Below are 26,639 nucleotides of genomic sequence, written 5' to 3'. Positions count from 1 at the left end.
CAAAACAGAATATACTTAAGCAAGGAGATGTTAATCTAGTAATACAGAAGCTGAAATGAAAACCTGATGACACCTGCAGATGTTCACAGTTCAACTGAAGGTATGTTGGAATTCTTCATTTAGCCTGGACCGTGAACCCGAGGAGATCCACGGTGAAATCCCCAGTGATGTAGCCTCCCCGAGACACAAAATAAAACCAACAGTGATTTTCGGACATTCCTTTTAGTGAAGAAGCGGAGAGTGACCCCGGTCAGCTCTGTATTTGAGCATCGCTGCCATTCCACACACACTCTCTCTCCCCCCCGTGAGCAAAGGGGTCATCCATGTGTGTTTGTGCATCCGTGTCGGCATGCCGTGTACATCTGTTTATGTGTTTGCATGCCTGTGTGTGTGTGTGTGTGTGTGAGTGTGTGTGTGAGGAAACGCGAGGGCCCAAATTCAACAGGGTCTGAAAATAAACCACAGGGTTGACAGATAAGACGAGGGGAGCTGCTGCTGTGTATCTGAGGAGGAAGGAGGAGCGGTGAGAAATGCGCTTCTTTTCCCTGCATTTTTTTTTTTTTCTTCCCATGAGCGGGGGAACAGAACTGTTTGACTTCTGGGTGAACCACCCACCCAGGCAGGGCGGGACGACACAACGTGCACCCATGCAGGGTTCAGTGATCCTGGGGAGGAAACACGTCCCTCTGGGGAGTCAAGACCCCTGAGGTCACTTCCAGATGAGCTTGTCAAAATGCTGCATTCCTCAGTGAGGAACAAGCTTGTGTCAAGCGGATTCATTTGTTCCAGGGAACGGCCGTTTGTTCAGTGGTTCCGTTGCGAAAGGGTTGTATAAAAAATAAGGGGAGTCTGTGGTATTATCATAAGAGAGATTAACTGGTGCAAAACTGCTCACGGGGCTCTTGTCTGCACGTATGGACTTTTCACAGGAAAACAAAAATGTCTGATTGGATTGACTGTGCGTGTGTGTGCCCTGGTTAGTTTATGTGCTGCCACCCACTGTTAGAAAACGTGCATTACAGATAAAATACCAAGGCCATACTAATATGGTATAGATATGGTATTTATTATTATTATAATATTTTAATAATGGAATTAATATTGTGGATTTTTTATCTTTATTTATATTATCATTATTATTATTATTATTAATAATGATAATAATAATAATAATAATAATAATATAGGAGGACCCGTGTTCTCCCAAGCACACTGGGCCCGTTAGTTTGCCTACCACCCCAACCGATCGACAATGCAATCTCCCATGAGAGCTTGCATTGATAATAACAATAATAATAATAATAATCTTCTTCTTTCGGCTGCTCCCGTTAGGGGTCGCCGCAGATGATATCACAAATTGCTAATAAAACTTATAATTTAGCCCTCAATATGTGAAAACACAATTTGAAATAAAACTGTGTGGTAAAAAAATGTAGAACAAAGTAAAGAAAGGAAAAAAGAATAGCGGAAGAAAGAAATCTGGATATTCAGGGATGCTCAGTTTATTTGAAAATTTCACAGAACATTTATTGATTAAAAAACACAATTGGTGTGATGGACATCAAATTGTGCTTTTCCTGTAAAACACCAACTAACCTAACAAAATATTCACATCAGACCGTCTTTGACGTGCATAGACACTGGGAATATTTGCGTACCGCTTTGTCCAAAGGCTCACCTGCTTTTGTTCTTAATGCCCGTTATTATTATTATTATTATTATTATTATTATTATAATCATCATTATCATCATTAATCACTAAGGACATTAGGAGGAATGCAAGGTTATGGAAAGGTGGGACAGGTAATTCTAGAATACGTATGGACCCATATTTCAAGACATAATCATCTGGTGCAGGTATTAAAAGTAATAGTAGCCGTGGATATCGCCTGTCTTTGCCCAATATTATTTTGGACTTAGTTGAAATTATTACAAAGCACTAAAATGCAAATTAGGCATGTCGGTGTGCAGTAATATAAATAATCGACTCCATTTTGGATTTTCCCCTTGTAACACAACCCGATATTAGGTTATTTAACTGAGCTTTCCAAAACATTGCGAGCATTCCTGACCTCGCCTGCAACCAGATCAAGTGAAGATATATTTGAGAGGATATTTGGGGGAGGACAAGGGACAAAAAAAAGAAAATAAGGTGAGGGAGAAGACATAACATTATATCATTGCTCAAATAAATCTGAGTCTGGGGAGGGGAGATGGAAAATCCAGCAGTTAGGGTCTTGGGAACAAAGGTCTTTGGGTCCAGTATCACAGTATGGTCAGAGTTGTTCCGCTACAGCGCCGTTTCCTTGGACTCAAGGAGCTTGGGCTTGAAGGTCAGGATCTCTGTGAAGGTGTGACCTGGGGAACAAGGCAGAAAGGAAAATCGCATTCAATTACATAACACTGAAATGATTCTACATTCAAAGCATCGCTGGCATTTTCTGGAGCTAAATCAACTCCTGGCAGCCTTTGGGAAAGATGACCTCTGACATCGGGAAACCCGGAATTTGGAATGACCCTTTGAAATTGAACTGAGGGAGATTTTTGAGGCAGACTTTGAAACAAATCTTCATCCCTTCAAGGCCTTGAAGTATTTTGTTACCTAAATAGATTTTTGGATCGTATTTGTAATTTACTGGTTAGTTTATGTGCTGCCACCCACTGTTAAAAAATGTGTATTACAAAGAAAACCCTAAGAACTTTATACTATGGTATTTACTATTATTATTATTAATTATTATAATTTATATTGCAATTATAGTGCAATTTGTTCATATTTTTATCAATAACAATAACAATAATTATCATCATCATCATTATATAGCACAATTAATATAACATAATTGTTATTTGTATCAATTATTATAAAATAGTATTTATTATAAATACATTTATTATAATAAATCTTGATCGCCCACATCACTTTAAGATCTCTCAGTGTTCCGTTCCCTATATGTCTTTCCTTTGATCCGACTCTTTTAACTGAACCTGATTTCCATCCAGGGGCTCCATTGTGTTTTGAGTGCACCCCGTGCATTTTGAGGTCAGGTGATTTTTCCAGTGCTACTCTTTTGGCCTCTTTTCTCTCTCCTTTCTTACGTTTCCACTGGTCCAGGGAGAGGTCGGCGTTGTCCACCGAGTAGTCGTACGGCTGCGCCTCCGTCTCCTCGCCCGGCTCCCGGAACTCGGAGAAGTACGGCAGCGACAGGGCCTCGGCCGCCGTCACCCGGTTCTCCGGATCCAGCAGAAGCATGTGTTCCAGCACGGCCACGGCTGAGCGGAACGAGGCCCGGGGAAATTACGAGAGGAATGGAATCCGAAATTGACAGGAGTTTTCTCTGAAGAATCTAAATCAACCCGAAAACAGTGAGAACGACCTACCGTGCGGGTTCACTTGGGAAAACATTTCCAGGAGGTCTTTCTTGTCCAATCTGGGGAGACTTTTGATGTAGCTTTTGGCCTGAGAGAGGAAACCCTTAGTTCATAGCCGTAGGAGTGTGTGGGAGTGTGTGTGTGTGTGTGTGTGTGTGTGTGTGTGTGTGTGTGTGTGTGTGTGTGTGTGTGTGTGTGTGTGTGTGTGTGTCTGAATCTATGCACATTTTTTTTTTTGTTGAACTCACATCCTGTGACTGTAGTTTCGAGATAAATTCCTGCGTGGGCGTTCCTGTGATCTTCATGATCTCAGTCAGCTGATCTAGGTCTGACGAACAAACGTCAAGGTTCTCCCACGAGAATCGACGTGGATTTTCTCGTCACACACCATGATTCGAGGAAACGAGCATTCAAACGCAAGTCGTGCAAACTGATAACGAGGGTTAGGAGCGCGCGTATTTTTCCGGCGGCGGAGCGCGCGGTCGCTGGAAGGATACGGTCGTTGCCTTTGAAGAGAGGCTTCCCCTGCAGCATCTCTGCCATGATGCAGCCCACAGACCAGATGTCCACTGAGGAGGAGAGGAAACCAAAAAAACGTGTCACGTTGTTGACTCACAGCTTAGTTTGAAGAGTTGTACGAAAACACAAATACCGATCACAGATTGTACAAATCCTGAGTCTACAGCAGCTACCGTTAGATAACCTAGGCCAGGCCTGGCCAACCCGCGGCTCGCGAGCCTCATGCGGCTCTTTGGCTGGTTTCATGCGGCTCTTAAGGGGCTTTCACATGACAAGCGTCAAAAACTCAGAAAAAAAAAAAAGCGCAGCCATTCATTCCCTTTTATGATTATAAAATCGCTATGATATATCACTCGTTTTCCACCGCGGATCACTTCCTCATTTACTCAAAGCGGACAGCAGCAGGAGTCATGTCCCATTAACGCCTGTTTTATTAGTCCTAATGCCGCGTTTACACCAAAAGCGCCGGGGCGGCGCGCCTCCATACAAAGTCAACGTATAGATGCGTTCCAGTCGCCTGGAACGCGTCTAACGCGGCATTAGGACTAATAAAACACCAAATAAGATTCGAAAAGCTTTGGAAGTTTATTTTCAACACTATTGACATGGTTAGTAGTCAACATATAAGATGGATCGGCCGGCGAATTGCGTTGCGTATCGGACATCTCCGATGGAGAACTGTGAAGGCTGGAGGGGTGTGTGTGTGTGTGTGTGTGTGTGTGTGTGTGTGTGTGTGTGTGTGTGTGTGTGTGTGTGTGTGTGTCACGACTCGCGAGCTGCAGGAGGAGGACCGACTGAAAGCTGCTTTAAGGGAAGGGACCATTGAGTTCTGGAAAAGTGTGCCAATGGAAAAATGCCCCAATGTCAAACGGGCTGCGCTTAAGATACTGTCAATGTTTGGGTCAACATACGTCTGCGAGTCTGTGTTTTCTACCCAAAAACATGTGAAACCAAAGCATCGATCTGTTCTGACTGACACCCATGTGAAAGAATTGCTTCGAGTGGCAACAACGGAATTCAAGCCACATTTGAAGAGGATTGTTCAAGACAAGGAATGCCAGAAGTCCCACTAAGCAACATGCATAGTAAGAGAAAAACGCTATTGTTAATTATTATATTTTTGTTTGTGGACTTGGTTGAACTGAGAGGTATACCGCGGAAACGCAGTACTTTCATTTAGGAGTCCTGGCTTAATGGTAGCGGCTTTGAACTCGAGATCCGATAGCGGGTTCGATCCTCGTAACCACACATTTTCAAAAATGTGGCCAGGGCTCCGGAACACCTAGTCCCAGGTATATGTGGATGGCCAAAGCATCGGATCGTGTATGGTAGGCAAGAGCCAAAGCTGATTCTTAAAGGCTAGGGTTTAAGGGACACTATTGAATAAATTGACCCAACATGAAAAAAATACATCCTTATCATTAAACTCAAAGTCCAATTCCCCCCTCTATGAATAAATAAACAACAGTACTTTTTGAACTGAGAGTTTGTGTGTGTGAGACAGTGCACACAATGTTAATTGTTGAAAATAACTGGCCTGTGGTCTTAGTACTCCATCCATCCATCCATCTTCAACCGATTATCCTTAGTCGGGTCGCGGGGACTAGGAGTCAATTTCTGTCATTATCATGTTGGTGTGTGACATTTACAATAAATCTGGCTGAGCAGAGGTCTGTGTGTGTGTGTGTGTGTGTGTGTGAGGAAGGGATGGGGTGATGTTCATGTGTGCCCATGTGTATGACGTGGCTCTTTGCAGTAACACAGTAAAAAAAGTGGCTCTTAGTCTCTGACTGGTTGGCCACCCCTGACCTAGGCGATAGAAGAGCAGCCCCTAGCGGCCAACGCAGCTATTACACACAGATCACCAACTGCAGACGTCGAGGCAGTTTGCACGACTCAATTAAAACAGGAAGCCTTCCATAGCCACAGCTGAATCAGCGGTAACTAAATTGCTCATCAAAGGTCCAAAAAAAATAAAAAATAAAAGGTTTTCCGTACCGGTCTGGGTGTAGTGCATCCAGCTCAGGACGACCTCCGGGGCTCTGTACCATCGAGTCACCACGTAACCCGTCATCTCGCTGTCCGCCTGCCGCGCCAAACCAAAGTCCAGAATCTGACATGAGAGGGGGGGGAAAAAAAACAAAAAAAACAGCAAATTCATCTTCTTAGGGTTTGACGTTGACGCAAAACATTCTGCACACGAAAAGCTGTGACGGACTGGCGGAAGCCCCGCGTCCGATGGAGGCTCCCGGATGCGTTCATATTTTTTCAACTCGACAAGTTTGGGTCCGACAGCAGTAAGGGACGTCATGAGGACCCCCAGGCAAGGGTGAGCAAAATGGCTCCGAGCCGGCCTGGGTGTGTGTCTCCCTTTTACACAGCCTGTTCAGGGCGGTAATGTTGTGCCCTTGCGCTGCCTCGCCGTTCTGTGTAAGAGGTACGAACACGGAATGGGATGGATGCATTAAAATTTTTAATGCATGGGTTTAAATTTCATTCTGATTATCACAAAATAAAAGCGTAAAAAGCAGGGGGGGGGGGGGGTGTAGATTCCAAAACCATTCACGTTCTAATAAAATAAAATAAAAAAATATATATTTTTTTTAACTTTGTTGTAGAACAAAACCAAACCCATTTTTGGAAAGGTCTCATCTATTTACTATATGACCCAATGCACCAAAGAACCTGGTAACACCCGTTAACAATGGGCATCCGTTACCAGTGGGAAAGGCAAAACCCGGGTCTCAGCCCTGGGTGAAATCACTCTGCAATAGACCTGGGTTTTAAAAATGTTGGCCCCTTTACTGCGTTGAAATTCCGGACGCCGGCGCATAAATAGACAGGAATATCCGTGTATCATTCCATCGTTTCACATCACATTTAGATTCCAAAAATCAAAACCAGAAGTTATTGACTTTTTATGGATGTGCAAGTCTTCTTTACGCTCCCTAGAGATTCTGGCTGTAGGAATTGAACTCCGAGGAAGTCTTTTTATTTTTAAACACAACAAAGTGCTTTGCCCGATTTTGTAGGTTTGTATTACTGGTGTTTTAAAAGTCAGTCAGTTCAACAGGCTGGTTGACTGGGTCGTTTCCTTTGGTTATCAGAGCGTTATCGAAGGTGAATGTGTTGTTTTTGTCACTGTACCTTAAGCTCACAGTCTTGGTTGATTGCAAGATTTCCTGGTTTGAGGTCCTATTAAAAAAAATATATATTTTTTAAAGAGAAAAAGGGAGAGGAGGAGAGGAGCGAGTCAGGAGGATCGCAAACTAAAAGAGACGAGAGAATCGACCAACTGTTAATCATTAGTTAAATATGAAACATAATACAAAGCAATGCTCTCGGCTTTTAAACATATATGTGAACACACAGATACACACACGACGAGAGAAACTCACCCTGTGTATTATTCCAGCAGAATGAATGTACTGTCGTGAAAAAAAATGAACCAATCATTAAAAGGGTAATTATTTTATTTATTTATTTATTTATTTTTTAATGGAAATGAGATCTCAAGAAACGCGGTTGGGCACCTTTAGTCCTTTGAGCATCTGGTACACCAGGTACTGAATTTTGTCCTCCGAGAGCCTCTGCAGCTTCATCAGTTTGCCCAGGTCCGTCCCCATGAAGGGCATCACCAGATAGCTACAGAAGAAATACAGATACATCAGAGAATATGAGCCTTCACACACATCTCGACGGAGGAGACACAGGATGTGAAGGGGATTTTTTTTATTTTTTTTTATTTATTTTTTTTCGGGCAATTTTGGCAGACTGAGGATGTCGCAGTACCATAAACACTTACAAGTCGTGGAATCTGTCTAGAGAGAGGTCAGCGGTGAACACGTCCAAAAGGCCAATCACCTGCACCGGGGAAAAAAATGTCAAGATTTTATATTACTGCCTGCGAGATTGTGATAGTTCCAGGACATAACACCATGTCAACTGGCATGGCATCCACTCGCTGTTATCCCGGGAAATAAAGCAAGCTCTCCCATTTTGCCTGACATCTATATTTTCGATATATTTTATATTGTTTACAGTGCTTACCTTGATTCTTACTTACTTTTAGTCACTACAGCTCTTTTTTGTTGCTCTCTATTTTCTGCTGTGACTTTTTTTCCCCCGCTGTAACTGTGCACATTTCCCCGTTGTGGGACTAATAAAGGTTTATCTTATCTGATCTTTTGCGGCTTGAAACATAGACACAGTTCATCCAGCGTCCACTGGGGGGAGGGGGTATGAAGCGAGCTTCGGTTATGGACATGCTTGTGTCTTCATACTCCCGAGCAATTGTTGCTCTAGGGATTCTAAAGTCTTATCACAAACGGGCTGGTGGACTGGATGGTTTCCTTTCGTTATCTGTTATTTTACGGTGCTGGCCTCATGCTTCAGACATGTGAACTCTCTTATCAGTTGCGGTTGTGGTGGATCGGATGTCTTCTCTGTCTCACGTTTTCATGTTTCATGTGTTTGAGGAGCCTCAGCTCTCTGTAGGCCCGCTTGGCGAAGAGCTGCGACTGGAAAGGCCTGTGAAGCTTCTTGATGGCCACTTTGGCTCCTGTCCTGGAATCCACCGCTGAGCTGGAACAGAAAAAGACATGGAGGGGTGCCGGCAAAACGGCTAATTCAACTTTAAAACCAATACGCGTATTTTTGATTATGGTCTGTACAACCTAACCGCTGATGTGGTGTGTAGATCCAAATCAGAATCAATCAGTTTATAGCAATAAAATAGAATAAAAAGTGAATTAAAAACATATAAATACATTTAAATATATACAAATAGATAAACTACAAAAAAAAAAATACAAACAAGAACTCATCAGATATATAAATTATACAGAACATACAAAATGCGATACTATATCAGAATCAGAAACAATCAGTTTATAGCAATAAAATAGAATAAAAAGTGAATTAAAAACATATAAATACATTAAATATATACAAATAGATGAAAACTACAAAAAAAAAATACAAACGAGAACTCATCAGATATATAAAATTATACAGAACATACAAAATGCGATACTATACACGGGCTAAACTATTGTTATGGGTATATGCGATATAAATTCAAAAGATAAAATATAGCTGCAGGCAGCAACAGGCGGGGTCCAGGGCAGTCGGTCCTGCGTTAAAGTTAAAAGGACAAGTGTGCCTTGGCTCCCTGTTTGTTTGTGTTTTGTGACTGCAGACGTTCATTTGTTCCTGCCTGGTTACAGTGTCATGCTGTGACTGAGTGGTGTTTGAGGCTGTGGGTAGGTTTCCTGCGCCACAACTAATCATTCGTTTATCATTCTGAAATAGGGCTGCATGATTATGGCTAAAATGATAATCACGATTATTTTAGTCAATATTATGATCAGGATTATTTATCAGGATTATTAATCCATTTTGGGGAACAGAATTAGTTTATGGTACAGGTACTCCTCACTTAACAACTGTCAAGCAAATTGGTCGAAAAGCGAGGAGCCGTGTTATTTCACGGTAAGGGGGCGTGGCCATTACGAACGCTAGTGTAGTGAATACTGACAGACTGCGACTGAGAACGGTGATGAGATGAGATGTATACAGTGTATATAGTGTATATGGTGTATATAGTGTATATTGTATTCTAGTATATAAAGGGTGATGCGCGATGAGATGCTTGACGCTGAGATGCCATGGTATTATACGCAGCGTACAATACAGACTGGTCAGAGAGCTGGTCGTAAGGGACTACCTGTACTTTGTAAATCAACAGAAAACTGCCTTCACAAAAATAATGTATTTCATATAGTCTACATATTTTACATTATGTAATTGTGTATGGTTATTGTTACCAGTAATTATCATTCAGGAAGTTTGGATACATTCACATCCCTGGAATGTTTATAAATTCTGACAATCTTGTTATTGGGTTTTTACTTTGTAGAACTTACTCTGGTGCGTGTCAGTTGTCCTCAGAACTGATATATTTGTGACGTTTAATACGCAGTGTTTTGTTTAATCCAATTGTCTTCTGGTTAAACAATAACTGTCAATTTGTAACTTTGTATGGTTAAGAGTTTGTATCCCCGTCAGGGCCGGACCCCTAATTACTGCTGATCAGATGTATGTAAAGCTTAATTCTAGTTATTTAATTACATTTTTATTAATTTGATATCCCCTATGGTTTGGATTCGTTCATATCCTCTCAAGAACCACATCACCCAAATCTGTACTGCCATCACTGGTTTGTTGATAAAAAAAAAAAAAAAAACGCTTATCAAGATTCAACATTCAAGAGATTATTCGCCACGTGCATATACATATGGTCATATTTATATGCAGGGAAATGTCACGACACCCGGCGATTCCAGTTCATCATTCGAAACGTTTGACTCCTCGATGATCCGTCCAACAAGCTTCGCCTCTGCTCAGTTCTTACCAAGGCACGTACACCTGAGGCTAACCCCTGGTGTGGAACTCCAAATACGTGCATTTGGGAGAAAACACCTGCAGTGAGTTCATCACGCTTTGCTTATGGCCACCTTCTAAGCCACGCCCACAGCCCCCCCCGCCGCGCCCCCCCCCCCCCCCCACGCGGCGAGCCACGCCCACGCACAGCCGGGAAGCCACGCCCACCGGGCCAACCAGCGGGAACAATGGAGACCTCGCACCGCCAGGCACACGAAGCTGTTTTCTGTTTGTGGTTTCACTGCGTGTTTTCACTGCGTGTTTTCACTGCGTGTTCCCCCCCCCACACCTTTCTTTTTCCCACTCGAACGCACGTTTCCAGACACAGACTTCCGATGACGCGTGTACTTTTTATTTTTGTTTAAACAAAAAAAAACAAAAAACAACCACCCAGAATGTATTAGTAGCGGTGGTAATGCACGGAGAGGGATACGATAGAAATGATCAAAAATAAAAAATAAAACACGGCCAATATTAAGTAAAGGTACATTGCATGAGCGTGATAACTAAGGTGGAGGGGTTGTAGACGAGGATGTGTTGCCCGGTAGAAGGGGGGGGGGATATATATATATGTATATATATAGAGTTTATTTAGGGACGTTAAACAATGTCCAAAAACACAAAACGAAAGTGCACTTCTGCTCTTGGACTGCAGCTTTTCGCGAGCTCCATTCAACGATTGCTCTGGAGGTTCGTTTCACTCGAGTCACGCTGAGAAACACTGGGTCCAGGTCAGCGACCAGACAAGGAAGTGGAGCAGCTGCTGCGTGAGAAGCGCAAAGCCAAGCACTTTCCTTTCGTACCGCAGCTCCTGTGACCTGTTCCCTTCACGTAACACCGATTGAAATAATTATTGCTCAATACTAGCCTCCCGGTGTGTGTGCGTGTGTCTGTGCGTGTGTTCACTCACCACACGGTGCCGTACGCCCCGGTCCCCACCTGCCTCAGGTCCCGGTACCGCTCCGGAACCTCCCATGTGGTCTTGTTGACTTCTTGGCGGCAGTAGCCGGGTCTCACGCGGCCGGACATATTTTATTTGACCCGAATAAAAAAAAAACCGCAAAAAGAAAAACAAGTCTAGCGCAGCCTATTCTCCATATCTCGGCATTTTTTTTTGTTCCGCCCTTACACGCCCATGTGAGGTCTCCTCACCTATGCGGCGCGCCGCATGCGCCCCTCGGTGGCCGCGCGGCGGCGACGCGTCGGCGGCAGAGCGGAGCGCACCCTGCACGCGCGCGCGCACACGCACACGAAAGTAATGTTTCGAAAATAGTGTCACGTCAACTCTATGACCCCAAACGTGAATATTTGGTTATATATGTGGATACGTTATTTATTTTTAATTTCTTAATGTATATTTTCTATCCATTCGTTTTGGTATTTGATCATTTCCTTACCGTTCGATACATTGAACCGTACATGACTGTACTTAACTGCTCTGTGGTGATTTGTGTTTTTTGTTTTTGATTCTGTTGAATGACTTTTGAGAATAGCATGGTATTGATGTGCACACTATACCTTTGTATTGATTCTATCCGATAGTAAAGTTGGTTGAAAAGACAAAAAATTTATAAAGGAAAGTCAAAGATATAGTTTCACTGTTCATACGCCATGCGGCTTTCTGCTTTGTTAAATTCTGATGGGGGAATCTTTCTCGGAAAGATTTATACCCTATATACACACATAACAATAATATATCCCGTGCATATATGACATTTTTTAGGTTCTATATATGTTTATATATTTGATTACTTTTTTGTATGGCTGTGTATATACTTGACAATTTGATTTTCTTTATTTTAACTTCACATTTTATTCTATTTTAATTTTCATTCTCCATTTTTTCCAGACTATAAATCTGTTTTTTATTATGATCATGGTCTGCTGTGGAACACACCAAACCTCGCCAGAACAGTTTCCTAGTGTGAATAAATCCTGAAAATGGCCCAATCTTAGCAATATTCCATGCTTCTAAAGGTTCAATCCCAATTAATGAAACATTTGAAAGGTCCTTTTCAGAATTTGATAGGCACCCGGACACATATCGTAGCTATAACTCAATCAGGTATGTGGTAGGTTTATACCGAGGGCATGCTGGGACCTGTTGGGTGGAGACTGCTAAGACATTCCTCCCACCTTGCGTTTGTGTGCCTGAGGGGTAGAGAAAGAAGGCGCATTTGGGAAAGGAGCTTACAAATTGAAGTCCCACACTGGCTCATGTCAGGGTGGGCAAGTGGACACGTTTCCTAAATAAACATCATGGTAGCCGCAGAGGTGGAAAGCTCCAGGTTCAGAAAGTCAAGCTCCTGCCAGGTTTTTGCTGCAGCCCTGCACAGATCAGGCCAATCCACACGGTTGACTCAAAATCTTGGAGTGGAGTTGTACTTTCTGAACCTGGATTTTTCCACCTCTGTTAGGGTGGGCGCGAAGCAGCTAGATAATAAAAACATAAGGCATGGACACCCCCCTGCTTCTTCTTTATTAAGATCACGCTGAGGTAAACTCCATTGCATCTGGAGAAAAATAAAGCTCTGCTAACTGCAATATTCCTTTGACAATGTTTTCCAACCCTTTTAAAGCCCTTCTTTTAATGATGCTCCGAAAGAAATTGCGACACGAGCATAATCACAGCACTCAAATGCCAGAATGCCATTCTCAGAAATTTTTTTTATTTTCCAACAACCTTTCTAACAAACCTGTTTCCTCAATTTTACATGTGTCTTCATGATCCGATTTTGACCATAGCGTCAAATGTAGGGCTCCACGTTTACTTTTCGGCCGTTAACAATTTAAATTATTCTTGAATGCATTATAGAAGATAATATGTGGTATCGGGTGCTGTGTGTATAGAAATCTCACCATAAGCCAAATAATGCTTTGTTTTGTTATGACTGTAAAGGTGGACTGTGCGTGTTCGACGATAGCGACGATCATTCCCTTTCGCTCTCACATTCCCTCACATATGCACTCGTTGGCAATCAAACAACATCTCACAGGTATAAAATACTTTGGTATATTTCAGAGGCGACGCCCCAGAGTTTTTCGGACTCAAGCCGGGTCCCTGCGGGACTGTTTGCCTTGGTCGTCATGAACACCCGACCAGACAATGAGCAGAGAGGGCAGGCGTTTGGGGGGGGGTTCTGCAGCATAATTACTTAATATTTCCAATTATATTATATATTGAGTTTTTGCTACATCCCCTTTAACTCGGTCCCTCTGCGCTCAGCTCTTGTTTGGGCTCGGTTGTCTTTGGAGCGTCGTGCCTCGTGCTTCCTTCCCCGACGCTGCCTCCCAAGCAGCAGAGAGAGTTGTATTGGGGGGGAAAGGGGATGAGAAAACGGGTGCAAAAAAGGCACAAATACAAAAATTGCCTGGAAGGGCTGGACAATAAATCAATATTATTATTATTATTATTATATATTAATATTGTAGACTAAATTAAGGATGCTAAAAGGACAAATATCGAACAATATATTACCACACAGTTGAGGGCGCCGTGTTCTTGAACGTGGCACTCTGAGAATGTGACGTACATCATGTATGTGAGGTGAAATGATCCCCATGATGTGATCATCCCCATCTTCTGGATTATTCTAGGTGAGTGTATATTGCCATTTATTCTTGCTTTTTGTTGATTTCTAGGCTTATTTTATTGTTTTTATTAATTCTAGGTTTACACTTATTGTCCATCAGTAGGTTATTGTAATAGCCATTTTTCTTCTCCGTTGTTTATCTTCGGTTTATTTTTATTTTACATTGAATTCCCTATCTTTTATCTTCAAATTAATCTTTAGCTTTACTGTATATTGGCCATTCTTTCAGGTGACCCTCAGGTTTATTTCATATTGTCATTTGTGTTATTTTTATGTTATTATAATTGCCTTTTTTTTGCAACCTGCTGTGACACCGAAATGTCTCTCTATGGATCAATAAAGTAAGTAAGTATCTATCTATTAGAATCTTTTCTTATTGCCCAGCCCTAATGCGCGGGGGGGGGGGGTATATTCTCTCTCTCCTTTCAGCTTTTCGGTCGGCAGCTAAAACCGTCGAGGAAGGCGTTAGGAAGATCAGGTGACGCAGATCTCACTGGCCCAAAATGGGGGCTTGCTGTCGTAGGGAACGGGCGTCCGGGCGGCAGCTGACGGGGATGATGGTGATGTTCCTCCCGCCGCCTCCTCCGCCTCGTCCCTCTCCCCCCGCTCCTCCACCACTCCCCCTTGCCCCACCCACGTGGGCTGCTCCAGACCGGGCTGCGCGGAGAAAGGATCGTCCAACACCCGCAGGACACGCTGGACCTGCCGCACCAGGAGGTCAAAAAACAAAAACAGTAAATCACACTGCTCAGGACAACTAAACGGTGATCATGTTGGGGGTTACCCCCAAAATTCTGCAAAGACTGAGCAGGAGTTAATGTTCTACGTTATTCTATACGCCATTTGAGATATCCTAAACTGCTCTTGGACCAATTATAAACTTTTGCAGATGAATTTTTCAAAATGAGTGAAACTCTAGGCAGCGTCGTTTGCCACACACACACACACACACACACACACACACACACACACACACACACACACACACACACACACACACACACACACACACACACACACACACACACACACACACACACACACACACACACAAACAAAAGTATGCGGACACCCTTCTAATTAATGGGTTTGGCTATTTCAGCCACCAAGCGGTACGCCACACAACCTCTGGAAGCAACATCAGCGCAACAGCTTCACGGGCTGCGACTCCACGGCCGGGCGGCTACACACCAGCCTAAGATCACCGTGCGCAATGCAGCGTGCCGGCTGGAGTGGTGTACGACACACACCGCCGTCCGACACCGCCGAAGTGGAAACGCATTCTCTGGAGTGATAAATCCCGCTCCACCACCTGCAGCCTGATGGATGAATCTGGGTTTTGGTGTATGCCGGGACAATGCAACCTGGCTGAATGCGCAGCGGCAACTGTAAAAATTTGTGGCGGAGGAATAATGGATTTGGGGCATTTTTTATTTATTTTTTCCACGGTTTGGGATCGGCCTAAATTCCAGTGAAGGGAGATCTTAATGCTCCAACGTTCAATGACATTCTAGAGATTGTATGCTTCCTAACTGCGTGGCAACAGTTTTGGGGCGGGACCTTTTCCGTTTCAGAATTACAATGCCCCTGTGCACAATGCAAGGTCCATAAAAAACAGTTTCGTGATTCTGATGTGGAAGACCGTGACTGAACCCCATTGAACTAGGATTAATTGGAACGCCGACTGCAAAACCGGGCCCCATCGCCCCAACATCAGTGCCTGACCTCACCGATGCTCTAGTGTCTGAATGGGAGTGAATCCCCAAAATTGGAACCGCAATTACGGCACGTGGCCTCTTCCTGTGAAAGCTGTGGCAGTAAAGGAGAGAAAAGGAGAAGGATGTAATCAAGAGGGTTTTTCGGGGGGTGCTCAACAAGCACATAATGGGTGTGGTGTTCGAGTGTCGACATACTTTTGGCCAAGTAGTGCATTTCATTTTTTCCCCCGACTCAGGCATGATGAGCAAATATGAGCTACGTGAGAAACCCCCCCCCCCAAAAAAAAAAACTATTTAGAAAATAAAAACTACAGCGCAACACTGAGAAACTGACCTCAGAGAAGTCGCCGTTCTCCGCAGCCTCTATCGCATTCTGGGCGATGTAATTCCTGAGCACCACGCGGGGGTTGGTGCGGTCCATCGCCCTCCCCCTCTCCTCCTGCGCTTCTGGGACGTTGCTCTGTCCCTCCAGCTCCAGAGCCAGACGCTTCCTGTGGTGATGACAGTGCCTCATGACTGAAACAAAGCCTAAATCAACCGCCCCCACTTCCTCCTCTCCCCTTCTCTCTGTGTACACATTTATCATTCACATCCTCATTAGCCCCTCCTTGGTCTGTGGCCTTCCCCCCTTCTAAACCTAATTTCCAAGTCCATCTGTCTTCCCTCCATTTCAACCAGTTTTCATTCTGTATTTTCCACGTGGGCTGCAGTTGTTGTTTTTCCTTCTGATGTTTCTGGGACTATTTCCATACAAGCCCACTCTTCATTTCTGAGCACATCCCAATACGCTAAATAGTCGGTCCCAATTCTGAAGGAGATGCCAGGGGTGGCTTAAAGAAGCCACCGAACGAGCTTAGACGCGGGTAGAGGTTGCGATGACTTAAGCCAGGGTTCATTCTGGCATTAGAAAATTTAATTCAAGGACTTTCAAGTACTTTTGAAAACACTTTTCGTTCATTTTCAAGGTCTTCAGGCAAAACAAACATAATCGAGACTATCCCTTTTTTTCCCCCCAAGGAATTATCATGCACTTAAGCACAAAAGGGGCCATTTTACTCAAGTAAAAATTCAAGCACCTCAAGAACCCGGTAAGAACAGTGGTTTTCAATGATCGCGTTTTTTTCCCCAAGGACCTTTCAAGCACTTCAACACAAAAGGGGACTATTTTCAAGGTATTCAAGCACTTCAAACACGTAAAGGACCTGGTAAGAACCCGGTTAAGAGCATTGGGACACAGCCTCTGCGTCTTCTCCCTCCTTCCATTTCTCGATGACGTCACACCTGTAGGCGGTGACCCAGCGCGTCCACTGCTCGGCCTGCTTGGCCTTCAGCTCCTCCTGGTCGGTCTCCATCAGCTCCTTCAGTTTGCTGAGCTTCTCCAGCTGCCTGGCCACCGTCTTCCTGTCCGAGATCATCTGGAACAGAGACGGGTTGCTCTGGGCCAGCGACAGCAGCATCGCCAGCTCACTGAGAGGAGAGAGAGAGAGAGAGAGAGAGAGAGAGAGAGAGAGAGAGAGAGAGAGAGAGAGAGAGAGAGAGAGAGAGAGAGAGAAGAGAGAGAGAGAGAGAGAGAGGAGAGAGAGAGAGAGAGAGAGAGAGAGAGAGAGAGAGAGAGGAGAGAGAGAGAGAGAGAGAGAGAGAGAGAGACATTTTCTGCACGACGTACCCACAGCCGAGGTGTGTCTACCTCGGCTTTACATCACCGTGATGACGCATAAATAGCATCTCACATCAACATAGTCGGCAAAATAATAAAGAAATACAATAAAAAATATGAAAAAAGAAAATATATGGAAAATATACAATAAACCTAACAATTACAGTCCTGCCAACGTTGGGAAAATATTTTAAGTAACACAACAGCGTAATAGGGAGTCTCGGTGGGGTTTGAGCCACTGCAGCTAAATGACTCCATCAGGTATTCACAACGTAGCCGCATCATAACGAGGCTATTAACATCGTATGTGAGCTACTACGGCTAACTATATACAGTTTACAAATTCATATCATTAGGGTATACCCCTTGAAATGCATCATCTGGTAAAGTTACCAAACATGTTTACCAACTAGAGACGCACCGATTGCAATTTTCTTGGCCAATTCAGATTCCTGATGTTTTTTAAGTCTGACCTGCTGATTCTGATTTGCTGTACGTGATAGGAGAGCTGCACATACAGACTACCGCTGCAATTTTCAGTTACCACAATAGTGAGATTGCTGATTTTGACAGTGTGGTTATCATTGTTCACTATTCACTATTGAACAATAATAGAACATGAAACTGTCCCTGAGTTCCATAAAAATTTAAATTGGGACTGTCACCAAGTTTCAGTATAATGCAACCTGTAACTCACTGAGTTTTACTCGGACCCAACATTTAACTAACATGGAAATGTCCAGTTTGAACTTCAAATGAAAGTCTCTTTCACTTTTAAGTGCAAATATACATTTATATGGTACTTGTCATTCCAAAATAAATTTCATTCATTACAAAAAAAAAAAATCACTCTTGTTCACTGGAAGTCCTCCTTCCCTCACCGTATCAGGTTTGAGTACCGGAACATTTTTACCAGTACAGTACATGACCGCAGTAACGGGCGTGTACATTTGACCGGCACAGAATCTGAAAATACATCTGACATTGATCGTCCAATCACCGGTCATGGTCGAATAAGCTGAAAACCGGCTGATGCATCTCACGTAATTCAGACTTTTTTTTTTTTGCGTAGTTTCAGCTGGCATTTCGTACCTGTGTATTTTAACTAAGAATTGTGTGGTTGAGACGCAAAATGCGTGCAGGTTGGCAGGTTTGTAATTAACACCTCACCTGACCCAAAACGAACCAAAAAACAATAAAAAGTAAAAAAAATGTAAAATAAAGATAAAAATGTAATATACATTCCTATACAATAACTAATGGAATAAACAGTGAAGCAGAACGATTAACTAAAGGTGACAGATAATCTCTTGAACTTGAAATAGAACCCTTAAAAGACTAAACAAATTGTTGGAAATAAGCCTCAACACCAAAAAACAAACTGACAGTACCAATGAATACGCAGCTGTATTGACCTATTCACATAATAGTGGTCGTGAAATGTTTGTTTTCATGTGAATCACGTTCCTCATCAAACCGGATCTTAGTGGTTTGCGGCCCCTTACACGTCACATGGACTACCACTTCTCAAAAGACCGTATGGCTTCAGTTCAAGAGAATGGATGCAGCTATGTGATATGGGCAAAGGTCACGCACAAAGAAGTTGATCTTCAACTAAGTGTGGAAGCCTTGACGCCGACTCACCGTGGATCCATGCTGGTCTTGTTGGCGGCCTTGAGCTCTTTTAGGGAGGCGCACTGCTCCATCAGCAGGTCGGTCGCCTGTTGGACAGCGCCCTCCGTCTCCCCCTCCACGGGACAGGGGATCTGACTCAGACTGCGGAATGTGTTGGTGAAATCGGCACCTATGGCGGACCAAGTTGTGGTGGGGGTGGGGGGGTAGAGAGCGGGAAAGAGAAGATGGATACACTGCATCATTGGGCAATATGCTAAGTCATGGTGCATCATGCAATTTGTGGACCGTGGTCATTTCGGAAACATCATCATCATTATATTGTATAATAGAATTTCCTCCCGTTTCAATAACAAATATTTCCAGTCAGCCATCCCAGGGTTCACTCGTTGCATTACAAAATTAAATTCAAGGACTAGGATGCAAAACAAATATAATCAATTATGTGATTGTAATTAAATCAAAATATAATATAACCTTAGTCTCATTGTCTATTATTTATATTATTAGTAGTGCAGGGCCCGTTCAAAACCTGTTCATAAAGCTGTGGCGACTCGCGGTTAAAAACACTGGGGAAATACACTCTCATGGGAAAAAACACACCCAAGTCGCACTTTGGATAAACTCGCTGTTCGCGTGTTTATTCAAGGTTTATTAATATTTCACATGTGTCGCGTGTCCACACCAAACATGCCTGTTCACAACGGGCCAATGGCTTTCACGGGAAGCCCTGCCCCCCGCTGGCTCGCTGTTTATTAATATTACACGTGTGGCGCGTCCGAATTGCACCAAACTTGACACTGCATGTCCTTGGGTCCCCAGCAATACACCTGCCAAGTGTGAAGTACATCGAATGAATGGTTGTTGAGGTAATCGAGGGACATACAGAGAGTACTTCCTTTATAGTGAGATATCCATTATATCTACACCGATCGGCCACAACATTAAAAGCACTGACAGGTGAAGTGAATAACATTGCTCAACTCATTACAATGGCAAGTTGGAAGCAAGAAAAATGGACAAGCGTAAGGATCTGAGCGACTTTGACAAGGGCTAAACTGTGATGGCTAGACGACTGGGTCAGGGCATCTCCAAAACGACAGGTCTTGTGGGCTGTTCCCAGTATGCAGTGGTTAGTACCTACCAAAAGTGGTATAAGGAAGGACAACCGGTGAACCGACAAAAGATCATGGGGGCCCAAGGCTCATTGATGCGCGTGGGGAGGGAAGTCTAGTTCGTCTGGTCTGATCCCGCAGAAGAGCTACTGTAGCACAAACTGCTGAAAAAGTTCACGCTGCTATGATAGAAAGGTGTCAGAACACACAGTGCATCACAGCTTGCTGTGTATGGTGCTGTGTAGCTACAGACCGGTCAGAGTGCCCATGCTGACCCCTGTCCACCGCCGAAAGTGCCTACAATGGGCACTTAAGCATCAGAACTGGACCATGAAGCAATAGAAGAAGGTGAATCTATGGGATGTGCTGACACAACCAGCCTGATCCATGGGGGCCCCAGCTCGGAACTTCCAGGACTTAAAGGATCTGCTGCTCATGTCTTGGTGCCAGATACCACAGGACACCTTTAGAGGTCTTGTGGAGTCCATGCCTCCACGGGTCAGCGCTGTTTTGGTGGCACAAGGGGAAGCTACACAATATTAGGCAGGTGGTTTTAATTAATGTTGTGGCTGATTGGTGTATATATCCATATTAATCTCATTGTCATCTACTATTATAAGTGTCAATTTCCAACCATGCTGGATTCAATTTAAATTTCCCTGGCATCACCTATGTTGTGAAAGCCATTCTGGACATTTTCATTATGTTACGATTCAAATAACAAAATCAGGGGGAATATCACAAGTTTTCCATGATCACGTTTTTTTTCCAGGACATGTCAAGCACTACAGCACAAAAGGGGGCTATTCTCCAGGTATTGCAGTACTTCAATTCCAGAGGATGAAATGCAAGCACTTCAAGCACCTGGTAAGAACCCTGCCCCTTCTATAAACACAGCATCCTGTCTTCCTGACCTGTGTCCTGCATGGTCTGCAGCAGCTCAGTGATCAGGATCTCGTCCTCGGGCTCTTCCTTCCGCAGCAGACCGAGCTTCACCCTCATGTTCCCCAGGTAGAAGCCATTGTACAGGTCCATGTACTCGTCCACCACGGCCCGGGCGCGGTCCGGTGGCAGCTCCGGGGCCAGGGCCTCGGCCAGCTTCACCAGGTTCCAGCGGCATATCGTGGGCTGGGCCTGGTAGGAGTAGCGACCGGAATTGTCCGAGGCGTTGCAAATGAAGTCCGGATCGAACCTGTCGAAGGAAATGACGCATCTTTCAACAATCTTCGACACGTGACTGCTTAATTAGGTGTTAGACCACTGGGATCGGTGTGTCTGACCTGTCCATGAAGCCATATGGACCGTAGTCCAGTGTGAGTCCAAGGATGCTCATGTTGTCTGTGTTCAGCACCCCATGGCAGAACCCTACGCACTGCCACTGGGCCACCAGTCGAGCTGTGCGCAGCACCACCTATAAAGAACCAAACAGTCTCAGTCTAAGTCTCAGTCTCACACACAAACAAACGTGCACTCGCGCGTGCACGCACATCAATTCACAACGGCATTGTAAATACATAGGTGTACACTGATCAGCCAACGGCACCTGTCAAGGGGTGGGATATATTAGGCAGCAAGTGTACAGTCAGTTCTTGATGTTGATGTGTTAATAGCAGGAAAAATGGACAAGAGTAAGGATCTGAGCCACTTTGACAAGGGTCAAATTGTGATGGCTCGACGACTGGGTCAGAGCATCTCCAAAACGGCAGGTCTTGTGGGGTGTCACATGGTCATGGGCGCCCATGGGCTCATAGAAGCAAGCGAAGTCTAGCCCGTTTGGTCTGATCCCAAATAAGAGCTACTGTAGCACAAATTGCTGATAAAGTTCATGCTGCTATCATAGAAAAATGTCAGAACACACAGTGCATCACGGCTTGCTGTGTACGGGGCTGTGGAGCCGCAGACCGGTCAGAGTGCCCCTGCTGACCCCTGTCCACCACTAAAAGCACCAACAATGGACACGTGAGCGTCAGAACTGGACCATGGAGCAATAGAAGGAGGTGGCCTGGTCTGATGAATCACATTTTCTTCTACATCATGTAGATGGTCAGGGTTAGGGTCCAATCCGATGGAGCATCCGTGGGATGTGCTGGAACAACAAGGCTGATCCATGGAGGCCCCACCTCACAACTTCCAGGACTTAAAGGATCTGCTGCTAACGTGGTGTCAGATACCACAGCACACCTTCAGAGGTCTTGTGGTGTCCATGCCTCAATGGGTCAGAGCTGTTTTGGTGGCATGGGGGGGAGCTACACAATATTAGTTGTTATTAGTGGTGGTTTTAATACTGATTGGTGTATGTTTGCTGTGTACTGCAAAATTTTGGTTTTTAGGCTTATTGTCAGTATTCTGTATTTACTGCTTAAATTCCTCAGGCTTATAAACACTTTATAAAAATGTTTAGGTTTATTCATTCAAATATTCAGGTTTATTTTCCCATTATCCTGCCATATTTTAGATTTTATTGTGTCACTTTTGGGGTAAAAGTTTCAGGTTTATATGGCCTAAAATATTCAAAATTTCAGCTTTATTTTCCATTATTATCCTGCCATATTTTATTGTTAACAGTTGGGTGAAATTTATTCTATGTTTCACTTTTTCCCCAGATATTGATATGAATGGTTGAATATGTGAGCATTAATGTATGTATGTATGTATGTATGTATGTATGTATGGATCTAAAGTAGAAAGTGTATTACACTGAATAGTAAATTGAAAGTCAATGACCAAGTGACTCAGAACATGCACAGAAGCTGCTGACAGCCAGTGACTCAGCACAATCACAGCAGTGGATTAACAGGATAAGAGGTTCCAAATGTTCTTGGCTTCGAAACAAAGAGGTCAGTTCCTTGCACACAGGCTTAATAATCTGAGCGAGCGATAACAATTACACTACTAGTCTTGGACTTATTTTTTTGTTTTAGACAAACAGTTTTTTGAGGCGTTCTTACCTCTCTGAAGAACGCCACATTCCTCTCAACCCTATCGCTGTGGTTCTGGTGGATCTCCGGGAAGAACGTCTCGATGACGTAGTCCATCATCTGGCCTCTGATCTCGTCGTGTCCGTAGCTGGGACCCTGTCGCCCTGTGTACTCGTCAAGCTGTTTGAAGATCTCAAAGGATCCAAACCTGCTTGCCCACAAACAAGCAAAGACATAAGTGTCTTTAGAAAAATAGAAACAAGCTGCACAAATCAAAAACAGTCATTGTTTTCAGTGAAGTCTATTTGTGAAATGCAATGCAATGTGAATAGATCCACAGCTCCTTCATATCACATCATACCACACACACACACCATGGTGTACGTTTACTGACCTGAGGAAGGTGGGAGCAATGCGGAGGACGACGGAGCACCTCTCGTGCCGTGGGTTCCCACTGTAGTACACGTCCCGCACGACCGTGGTGTCAGAGGTCACCACCGAGCCGGCTCTGGTGGTGGGGATACCCAGCGCGTGGATGGCCTCGCTGCACAGAAACTCCCTGATGCTGGAGCGCAGGACCTTCCGGCCGTCGGCTTGTCTAACAGGAGAATGGAGGCGAGTTAGAGAAAGTGTGTTTAAATGTCGAAAATAAGGATGAAGTCACCCCGATACACGCAGTATATGTACAGGTTGTATTTCATAGATAGATACATAGATCGATCCCCGGTTGGAAATTACAGCGTCAGAGCAGCTCACATCAAAATAGGCAGTAATAATAAAGCAATCGAATAAAAAAATATAACAAGGAAAATATGTTAATATACAATATAAATCTCACTCCCTCTCTCTCAATAGCTGAAAAAAACAATTATAATACAAATAAAATGACCCAGAAAATAAAACGGGAAAAATGTGGTCATATACAATGAGTAATGAAAGAAACCTGACAGTGAAGCAGAAGGTTAAACCCAAATATAATAAGAACATTGGTAATGTACAATAAACTTAAATTATAAGCACAAACATTTGACAGAAAAACACAACATTTATACTGGATGTGTGAATTGTTGATAGAGAGGTTTGTTGTTACATTTTTCTTTGTTTTGGTTCATTTTTAGTTTCGTTACCTAATATCTGTATGACTTAATAAGAAAGTATCTTTTTCCATCCGTCCATCTTATAAATCATGCAATAAGGACATGTTTCGTCGCACCTGGAAAAAGGAGTCAGCCCGGCTCCCTTCACCTGGATTTCCCACCGACCGCTCGGGTTTTCCCGCAGAAGTTCTGGACTCTGGTCGGACGGAGCCGTCACCTCCCCCAGGTAGCACGCCGCCCCGTCGCCCAGCTGTCCGGCGAACTGGCCGAACTGGTGTCCACAGTAGCAGTGGGCTGCCGGCTGGGACCCGGGCATCACCATGGAGCCGCTCAGATACTCTGGACCCAGGGGGTCGTTCGTCAACTCTTCCCCGACTACGCCGAGCAGAGCCAGGGCTCTATCCGACACGGCCACGAAGACGGGGTTGCGGAGAGGCGTGGGCTTCACCTTGGAGAAACACGCGCCTTTCACCGCTCGCACGCCCGCCTCCTCGGACCCATCCAGGGGAAGCTTTCTCAGGGCGACGTTGTCGAAGTGGAGCCGCTCCAGCTGGGAGCCGCTGACCGACAGACCCATCCCCTCCATGCCGAGAGTGGAGAGAAGGCGCAGCGCCACTACAGCGGGTCGAACTACGCGAGATCCCGCAGCACGGACCGCTAGAAAAGCCATTCGCCGCGGGCCATCGGTGCGCTTGGAACCGGGGGTTGTTGTTTACGACAGGAGGCGGGTTCACGCTTTTATAACGCCACAGCGCCAAGCGGATGTTTGTGGAATAAGCTGTGCAACGTCGTTATCAGTCGTATCGGAAACACCGGTTTAGAGCGGAGAAAAAAAAACAAAATAAAAATACGAAGGAACTCATGCGCGTTGTCCACTGACAGTGATGAGCGGGAACCGCAGGAAAAATATCTGACAGAATGACACCATCTAACCGTCGATGTTTTAACGGTGGCACAGCGCATCGCACTGCTGCCTCGCAGCGAGAAGGTCCTGGGTTGGATTCCCGCCTGGGGCGCTGTTGGCACCGCGCTCCGGCGGGTTATCTCCCGTTCAGGGGCCTCTCTGTGCGGAGTTTGTGTTCTCCCCGTGCTCACATGGGGTCTCCTCCTTGTAGCGTCAGCAAGGACCCCCACCAAAAACATGCACACGCCATCGTCTGACCAGCGATGGACACTTGTGCACATATCTGTACATACATAGGCATATTCCCTCTATCTATTCCATTTTATTTTTATTGTATTTTATTCTATATATTTTTTATCTTATTCTATAAGTATTCAACTTACTGTATTACGTTTTAGGAGTCAGTTAGTCGGTCTATTAGAAAGGAATTTTTACTTTATTTCTTTTCCTAGGACATATTGTGTGCTATCACCGGGTGCGTTGCATTACATTTCACTGCATATATGTATGAAAGTATGTGTATGTATGTGACAAATAAAAAATCTTGAATCTTGAATCTTGTAATTGGGATGCATCGCTGTATGCTGCTGGCTGCCCCCGGGGAAGGACAAGCCAGGATGTTATACCGGCCACCATTTCAAAAAGTGTGTGTGTGTTCGTCGCCGCATGCATAACAGTGTGTGTGCGCTGTGTGATGAAAGAATATTCTTATGTATGAACGGCCCTTCATACATAAGAATATGCAAGATTCTTCTTGCATAGGGAAGAAGAATCTTTAATTATCACACGACACACCAGACTACAACACATGCACACACACACACGCACATGGGGGTCCTTACTGACGTTAGTTGGAGGAAACCCCATGTGAGCACGAGGAGAACATGCAAACTCCACACTTGCATGTTCTCCTAAGGACCCCCACCCAAAACACGCACACATCGTCGTCTGACCACCGTCCAAAGCGTGTGCACGTGTTGTAGTGTGGTGGTGTTGTGTGATAATTGAGGATTCTTCTTCCCTATGCACCCATGTGTGCGTTTCGGTTTCTTGTATCTATTTTTCCTCAAACACTTGATGTACTCGCCAATCAAACAGAGTCATGGATATTTGCTTATTTCGTTGTTTCTAATCATTGTTCCTTTCTCTCTGACGTTCACTTCCTGCTTGGGTTGTCATGGAAGCGCGCGCCTGAGAATTCGGTCGACCCAACGCGGGTGCCCAATGTTTGGACTCTACCAAGTGGAACGCGGGGGAGGGGGTTGTTTCGAGGTTTTGGATTTTGAAGTCATGGTTTGGTTTTGTTCCCAAGCCTCAGTCGCGTCTAATAGTTGGAATCCCCGTGCGATACAGTGTTTTCAGCTTTGTACCGCAATATAATTAATCAAGTATTTTCAATCATTCCTTTACTTATTATCACCCTTGTGAAACTACCGGTTTGGATTAGCCCGAACCGTATATAAGCGGGGCTGAAGCTGAGTAAGTCGCTGGTTGGTTTGTCCTGTAAATAGATCGGTCGTGTGTGAAGTTCCCCAGGCATGACCGCCAGTAAAAGACAGCGCTCAGAGAAAATAACCGTTGATTGTGCCTTCCTCGCCCCCCACGACACCTCAGAGCTGCTCCCAAAAGCCTTGTATGTCAGGGCTGCCAACCACTTAAAGGAGGGATGC

The 26,639-nt window shown here is 44.4% G+C and overlaps 2 protein-coding genes across 2 annotated transcripts; both read right to left on the bottom strand.

Moving 5' to 3' along the window:
• Positions 1-1,485: 1,485 nt before the first annotated feature.
• mapk12a (mitogen-activated protein kinase 12a) lies at positions 1,486-11,471 on the bottom strand. The gene is made up of 12 exons (XM_080001928.1): positions 11,246-11,471; positions 8,346-8,475; positions 7,697-7,755; positions 7,425-7,536; positions 7,290-7,319; positions 7,039-7,086; positions 5,890-6,004; positions 3,870-3,941; positions 3,621-3,700; positions 3,382-3,460; positions 3,100-3,273; positions 1,486-2,358 (listed from the first exon to the last, which is right to left on the bottom strand). The coding sequence occupies exons 1-12, from the start codon at positions 11,362-11,364 to the stop codon at positions 2,291-2,293; spliced, it is 1,086 nt and encodes a 361-aa protein (XP_079858054.1). The 5' UTR covers positions 11,365-11,471; the 3' UTR covers positions 1,486-2,290.
• Positions 11,472-12,982: 1,511 nt separating this feature from the next.
• On the bottom strand, positions 12,983-24,783 carry selenoo1 (selenoprotein O1). Its single transcript, XM_080001792.1, has 9 exons — positions 24,182-24,783; positions 23,363-23,566; positions 22,999-23,176; positions 21,331-21,461; positions 20,965-21,242; positions 18,948-19,107; positions 16,928-17,113; positions 15,981-16,137; positions 12,983-14,630 (listed from the first exon to the last, which is right to left on the bottom strand). Exons 1-9 carry the CDS (start codon positions 24,733-24,735, stop codon positions 14,403-14,405), a joined length of 2,076 nt encoding a protein of 691 aa, XP_079857918.1. The 5' UTR covers positions 24,736-24,783; the 3' UTR covers positions 12,983-14,402.
• Positions 24,784-26,639: the final 1,856 nt, after the last annotated feature.

The sequence above is a fragment of the Zeus faber genome, assembly GCF_960531495.2.
Source record: "Zeus faber genome assembly, chromosome: 6".
Taxonomy (NCBI): domain Eukaryota; kingdom Metazoa; phylum Chordata; class Actinopteri; order Zeiformes; family Zeidae; genus Zeus; species Zeus faber.
Note: the sequence above shows the minus strand (reverse complement) of the source record. Positions and strands in the feature narration are given on the sequence as shown.